Source organism: Asterias rubens, chromosome 4 (assembly GCF_902459465.1).
Source record: "Asterias rubens chromosome 4, eAstRub1.3, whole genome shotgun sequence".
NCBI lineage: Eukaryota > Metazoa > Echinodermata > Asteroidea > Forcipulatida > Asteriidae > Asterias > Asterias rubens.
In genome coordinates, this window is record NC_047065.1 from 7,501,973 (window position 1) to 7,509,856 (window position 7,884).

The window sequence follows — 7,884 nt, forward strand, 5'->3', positions numbered from 1 at the left end:
CCAGCCTGTTCGAGGGCGCATAACAGTAAAAATGGAAAAAGATTAAGAAAATTACATACATTAAGTTTAAGTACCTGGACACTAGCCAGTCGTCTAGAGAAGAGACTGGACGGCTGCTATATGAGAATGCTTCGCTGTGTTAAACAGATTCATTGGGAGAGGCATGTCACAAACCTGGAGCTCTACGGTGGACTACCGAGAATTAGCACCAAGATTAGGGCAAGAAGGCTGAGACTAGCAGGTCACTGTCTCAGACATGCTGAGCTGGCAGCAAGCAAGCTTGTGCTTTGGGTCCCTACTCAAGGTCACTGTTACCGAGGTAGACCACAAACCACCTATGTGGACACCTTGTGCCAGGACTCTGGACTGCGTCGGGAAGAGCTGCGTACAGCAATGGAGGACCAACGTGTTTGGAGGGCCATCATCCGATGCTCCGCATGGACTGAATGAATGACACCAGTAAAAAATATAAGCAAAATAGCTCTAAACATTAAATTCTATGCAAGGGTATTCTTTTCTTTCAACATTTCCTTGCAACTTTGATGACCATTTCAGCCCAAATTTTCACAAGTTTTTCTTTGAATGCATGTTTTAGGGTACATCATGTGAGGATTACTTGCCTTTGACTATTGCCAAAAGTATACCCTGCCTTTAAATCTTACACTTTATACCAAAATGAAACATGTATGACGACTGAAGAGGGGACATTTAAAATCATTCAAACAGCCAGTAAAGGGTGATCTCAAATATACAGATATTACAATTTTCTAACAGCTGCAGTCCATAGGAAACATATTGAAATATAACGAGTCTCTTTCCTCCCGTTAAAACATAGTAAACATGGGTTTTTCTCCAGAGCGCTCCAAGCCAAATTTCTGAAAAACGCGATCGAACAAACCCACGCGACAAAGGAATCGTGGCGTCAGTGGCGGCTATTTGATGTGGATAATAGTGACCTCAGTTTGCCAAAGCTGGAGAACTGTGTTCAAACCCAATTAGGGGAAAATTGTCACTGGCGACAAGGGGTCATTATAATATATAATTTGTTTTTGACTCTCGGCTTAAAAAGCCACGCAGCCGGGTGCATTTTAATAAATCTGTCGTTTTTGACTCTCGACTGAAAAACCACGCGGCCGGGTGCATTTTTGACTCGAGCTATTTATTACTAAATGCAAATTTTGAGAGTTAAATGGTTATTAACCGGTACTTACGATGTCTATTATTTCAAGGTAATAGTTGAAATATTGAGATCATCCTTTATTGACTGTTTAATTTTTGTACATTTTTTTTTCTGGTGTGGAATTTGCAGATAAGTTATGACTTTTTGTTTTCATGTCCATGCAGGATATCCACGGTGTGATGCCATGATGAGGAAGAGTTTTCTGTACAGTAATCTAACCGACCAACCAATCTGGTAGGTATGATTATGAAATGCACAAATCAAGAAATTGTGATTCAGTAACTAGACAACAATATTTACTCTAATCATTGTGAATCAGCAGTTAGCTAGGTAAGATTTGAACCCACGGCCTGTTGATTGCATGTCCTGCGGTCTAACCACTGGACTTCAGATGTTGACCACAATAATGACAACACACAACATTTGCTTACTACCTGGGGTGCATACGATTAGCTTCCCTGGGTCGACCCAGTGGTGCTCACTCAGGTGAGCCCCTGACAAGAGCTAATCGAATGATCACTCACCTTCTTGTGGTGACGCCATGCACCTCGGGCCAGCCCCTGACCCGTTCTACAAGCTGGGCACTTGGGGCTGACCTGGGCCCAATTTCATAGAGCTGCTAAGCACGAAAATTTGCTTAGCATGAAATTTATTCCTTGATAACAACAGGTTTACCAACCAAATTTCCATGTGATTTTCAGGATAAGCAAACAACAGCTGATTACTACTAACAAGCAATATACAACAAATGGAAATTTTGTTGGTAATCCTGTTTTTATCAAGAAAGAAATTTCATGCTAAGCAAATTTTTGTGCTTAGCAGCTCTATGAAATTGGGCCCCGGGTGAGCCCTGGAATGACATCAAAGCTATTCAAAGGTACTGGGGGAAGACCTTGGTCGACCCCGGGAAGCTAATTAAATGCACCCTTGGTTATCCAAGATGTGATTCAATGATGAGAGTTTTCTGTACAGTAATCTTACCGACCAACCAATCTGGTAGGTATTGGTGAAAGTTAATGAATGATAAAGAGATTTAAAGCCATTGGACACTTTCGGAACAGAAAGAAAATAAAAAAATCACAGATTTACAAATAACTTTCAGGGTTTACAGAAGGTAATGGTGAAAGACTTCTCTTGAAGTACTAATCCGTGAAATGCTTTACTTTTAGAGAAAACATTAAAACAACTACCAATTCTCGATATCGAGAATTAGGGATTTATTTTAAACACATGTCATGACACGGCAAAACGTGCGGAAACAAGGGTGTGTTTTCCTGTTATTTTCTCCCGACTCCGATGACCGATTGAGCCTAAATTTTCACAGGTTTGTTATTTCAAATATAAGTTGTGATACACAATACTGGACAATACTGTTTACCGAAAGTGTCCAATGGCTTTTACAATGGTAGTGTGGATGATTTATTCAATCATTAAAATGCTGATTCTGTGAAGCTGACCTATAGACCGTATTGAATAATCCCTTTGCTGCTATGAAAGTCGCCATCTTGTAGACTCAAACCATATGCGCGTCTAAGCGCGTACATCAAAGAAACACGCAGCACGTAGCATTCCCGGTTTGATTTCTACGACACAAGCACGCACACACCTGTACACGCTTGCAGACGCCATCTTGTAAAGCAGATATTTGAATGCTGACATCATATTCAATACGGTCTATACGGATAGAGGGGGCTTTGAGTTCAGAACCCAGAGAGAGTTGTTTGTTTGTTTGTTTAGATGATCTTCCCTTGAAGGGAACTCAGCAAACTCCCACAAGAGCAAATAATGAAACCTGGTAGTGCCGGTTAAAGACAGTGTGGACACTATTGGTAATTACTCAAAATAGTTATTAGCATACAACCTTACTCGGTAATGAGTAATGGGGAGAGGTTGATGGTATAAAACATCGTGAGAAACAGCTCCCTCTTAAGTAACGTAATTTTCTAGAGAGCAGTAATTTCAATGAATTTGATTTTGAGACCTCAGAATTAGATTTTGAGGTCTCGAAATCAAGAATCTGGAAGCACACAACTTTGTGTAACAAACGCATGGTTTTTCTTTCATTATTATCTAGCAACTTCGATGACCAATTGAGCTCAAATTTCCACAGGTTTATTATTTTATGCATATGTTGAGATAAACCAAGTGAGAAGACTGGTCTTTGACAATTACCAATAGTGTCTAGTGTCTTTAACCGCTGTTGGTTTTCAATAAATAAATAAAAATAATAATGAAACACCAATCTCTGTCATACAATGATTGTTTAAAAGTCTATGATTATGAATTGCACAAAATCAAGAAACTATGATTCAGTACCTAGACAGCAATACTTATTCTAGTCATTGTGAAATCAGCAGATAGCTTGGTAGGAATCGAACCCACAACCTTGTAATGTGGCAAGTCCTGCAGTCTAACCACTGAACTTCACATGTCTGACGACAATAATGATAAGCACATTTGCTCAGTACTTCCTGTGGTTCTAAAAATTCTTCGCTTCATCTTTGTGAAAGTTTGTATTAGCTCAGGGCCTTGAGTACCTTGTTTAGTAGATACGTGTGGAATATAAGATTTCGATAATAATGCATTGCAAAGTTTAAAGCCACAAATTCGCAACAATTTGAAAGAGTTGAGCTGCAGGCAACTCTTCCAAAACAATCACAGCGAAAGTAGAGCTGCGTCGTCAAATTTAGCTTAGCACGAAGCACTGGCAGGAAGTATGAACCAGGCTTTTTTATTCATCTTCGTGTTTTATTCCCCAGGAAATCTCTTCGGTTCTGGAATGCTGCTTTCTTCGATGCCGTCCACCATGAAAGGAAACAACGCTCCCCAGATAACCAAGTCAACTGGAGGCACCTGTCTTCGGAGGAGAGAGAGGACACGGAGACGCTGAATGAGAATATCACCTTCGGTCAGCTCGCAACCTTCCTCCATAATATGATGGAGCTTGGGTTGCCTCTGGATATATGCCAAGAGTTCTTTGACAAGATGGCTACCATCGGGAATCTTAGTTCAGGTAATAAGGAAGGGGTCAACCTCGTTCCCAGGGGTGATCGATCTCACCGCGCCATTTTTCCCCACCGTGCCTAGCTCAATCATAACCCCTGGAATTGGCAAATTTAAATGTGCTATATGCTAGCACATTTCAATGAGCCATATATGAGCGTACATATTCATTATTCAATCTTTTCTACGAGCGCACGTGTTTGTGTCTTAAAAAACGCTGGCGTGATCAACATAAAAAAAACCTTAAAACTACGCTTGCACGCACTTGACATCTAATGCATAACCAATTTCATGAGCCAATCAGCGTTGTTTCCCAGTACATGCCTCTCAGGGGTTATTGACGACAGATACGGCGCGCTGCCCATGGTGGCGAGACTGAGGAGGGGTTGACTACTGATTCTGACAGTGATAAACTTCCGACTTGTATTTCCAATCTTTATTTGCCCGCGGAAGAAACAGCAACTTTGTTTTGATGAAAATAGGCTGAAATATCTACTAATATAAAGCCTACGATATACCATGTACCTGTAGGCCATCCCTTGAACTCGATGAAGTTTACCTATACTTATCTCAAAGACTCAACGATCTCCTGATTAAACTTGCCAGTGCGCAACCAACTGGGCTATCTAAGCCCTTACGTAGTTGCCAGATTTCCTATTAGGTCAATGTCTTTGGCTATTTGGTCAAACACACCTCATTATTTTCAAAGGAATTATAAACTAACTTTTTATGATATAGAAAGGTTTGCGGTAACACCATGTAATGACTATCTCTAATGAGTTGGGGTGGTTCTGAAAAGAATCGTTGGTTTCAACTCGACGTTTCGATCAGTATGCTCTGATTGTCTTCTGGCGAAGCGTTGGTTTCAACTCGACGTTTCGATCAGTATGCTCTGATTGTCTTCTGGAGACAGCTTTCTCCAGAAGACAATCAGAGCAAACCTTTCTATATCAAATTTCCACCATGCAAGTTTCAAATCCTACTTACTTTTTTATGATCAACACCCTCAAGTATTCCCTGGCATTGTTTTGATAATGATGTCATTATTTGCTGATTCCATATTCAGATCAGAAAGAACTTATCCAGATCAACATCCAGCAACACTTTCACATCGACTGTGAAGAGGAGAACACCAAGAACAGGAGACATCTAAAGAAGCAAATCAAAATACATTTCATGAAACGCAAGGGACATCGACAAGAAACATTCTGACCCAGCTCCTGACACTCTTGGTGAACTCTTGTCCCTCGCTAGTCAAGCTGGTCCCTCCAGTGGCGAGATGCAGCTAGTGTACTTGTAGCAATGCTGGTTTTGTACTAGACTGGGCCCCCCGTCTCTATCTGCAAGGGTAAAGACAGGTCCCCGCTGTCAGATCCTGTGATTCCATTGGATACAATCATTGTTTGATAAACGTGCAGTGACATAGATGCCCAAATAGTCACTGCTGTCGCGTCCGCAATAGAAGTTGACTCTATCTCTATGTGAAATGACCGAGGTCAGAGGTCAAAGTACACGCCGATTTTGCAATTTTTTTGATGCCGGTCTCTGGCGTTATTCATGAGCCTCGAAGTGTGACTCCAGATGTTCAGGCTAGTCTTGCACAAGGCTGACAACGGAATGGTTACCTCATGGAGTGCCTCGTAAGGTCACCCATAGAAATATAAATGATAGTTTGTGAAGATTGTCTGTTTAGAAATACACGAGGCTTCTAAGTGTTTGTACTTCTGTGGATTGCACTCACCATAGGGGACTACGACCTTTAACCTTCAAGCTCAGAGCTATAAATGTCAAGCTATCAGCCTGTCTCCCTTACAAAGATTGGTTAAACCTTCAAGTTCAGAGCTTCAAATGTCAAGCTATCAGCATGTCTCCCTTACAAACATTGGTTAAACGGCTGAGATTGTGATCTGTACAATAAAGAGACAGTACGCGCTTGATATCGATGCCGCAGATATTAAAAGAAATGTATGCTGGAAATAAACAAAATCTGAATGCATGAGACTTGCACAGTCTTCACTTCAAGGCTGTAAGGAAGGAAGTGAGCTGCTGCTAACTATATATGGAGAAAAACCAGAGGGTAACTATTGTGAATGAACTGAATGATTGAGGTGGATCAGAAATGGTCGACTCAGATGCATGGTCGACTCAGATGCATTGAGAATGTGGAGTTCAACCACACAACTCACTAGACTATCGGACACGGTGCCAGGTCACAGGGTGCTACTCATAGAGTTATATATAAGAACTAGAGGGCGCACTGGTGATGCTGCGTGCACAAAGACGACGGGACCACAAGGAGACACGCGCGCCATTCTGCATGCCGTTGAATATGAAGTACACATTGGAGTTCGTGTTTATGGGGCGCTATACGTGATGCTGATGTGTCAACTTAGAAAATGGCCGCAAAAACACGCTGTGCGATGCCTGTTTTTGTCAACTTAGAAAATGGTCGCTAATGCAACTCTCTGTATGATCGGCGCATGAGGGAGGGTGTTTGCAAGACCAGCTGTAGTACGATAGAAGTATTTCTCAAAGAATGGTAGAGATGATCGAGTGATATCAACTGCTGAACCCTATGTGTATCTAAACCAACACGCTTGCCTAATGTACATAATGAATGTAAATTTTTTAGTATCAAACTCCTTATCTGAACATGGCAAAATCCTGATCATAACCCCCCCCCCCCCCTCGCCAAGCCCTGATTAATGTCAACTCTCATTGCGTGGTCTGCGCTTCAGCTGGGGTAGTAACTATTATGAACTCAACAAACATGCAACATTACAAGAATGTAACATTTTGTTGTTGTTATGTCTGCAGTAATTGTTTTGATCAGTGAATCTAACGTCAAAAACATATGATCAGCCGTCGATTTCACAAAACTCTTCCTACCTTAAGACTAATCTTAGGACTTAGGACGAGTCACAACCCTGCACTATGTAGCATGCAGACCTTAAGATTAATCCTAAGTTAAGACGAGTTACTCGTCCCAACTCGAGATAAGACAAGTCCCTAACTCTTTGTGAATTCGACCCCAGGATCGCCAAAACATGCCCCAGATGAAATATTCCAGTAAAATACCAAAAGCGTGTGGGGTTATAACGTGAAAATATTTACATTTGATTAAAATTTCCTAAAAAAACAATAAGGAGCTGATGAAGTTGATGGTCCTACCACAGACATATTTTTTTCTAACATTGCAAATTTGACAAAAACTGAAATAGTTTCTTGGTCGAGACACTTTGGAATACTTGTTTCAAGATACTTTGGAACACTTGTCTTTAACATTAAGGTGCACCCACCACAACAAACCACCTATATTTAATATGGGATAAGCAATTCCAATCTCATCATGTATTTGTGTAGATTTAATCCACCTGGTGTGGGATTTTAAATATTATTGAAAGGTTTCTTGCCAAAATCTCTTGAGGTAGGAGAAAAAAAAGTAAACTGAAATGTTTGTAATTCATCCAAAACAAAGCTGATATAAATCAAATATTAGTTCTTTCTGTAGTTTGTAGCGTGTTGCGGCAGAGTGGTTTAAGCACTAAACTCAAACTCTGATGGTTGATTCCTCAGGGTGTGTGTGTTCGAATCCTGTTCATGACACTTGTCTTCTTTGGCAAGACATTGACTGGACCCTTTTCATGAAATATGCTAATTACATTCTCGCATGCGTACAGACCCTATTGATTGGCAAACCC

At 40.9% G+C, this 7,884-nt stretch overlaps 1 protein-coding gene across 1 annotated transcript in view; it reads left to right on the forward strand.

Annotated features, from left to right (window-relative positions):
* The window catches only part of LOC117289217 (uncharacterized protein KIAA0513-like), a 29,044-nt gene extending 21,930 nt beyond the window's left edge, over positions 1-7,114 (forward strand). The window contains exons 6-8 of the mRNA XM_033770233.1: positions 1,345-1,414; positions 3,940-4,193; positions 5,250-7,114. Of these exons, the coding sequence (XP_033626124.1) occupies positions 1,345-1,414; positions 3,940-4,193; positions 5,250-5,395 (470 nt within the window). The 3' untranslated portion in view covers positions 5,396-7,114. The remainder of the gene's footprint in view (positions 1-1,344; positions 1,415-3,939; positions 4,194-5,249) is intronic.
* Positions 7,115-7,884: the final 770 nt, after the last annotated feature.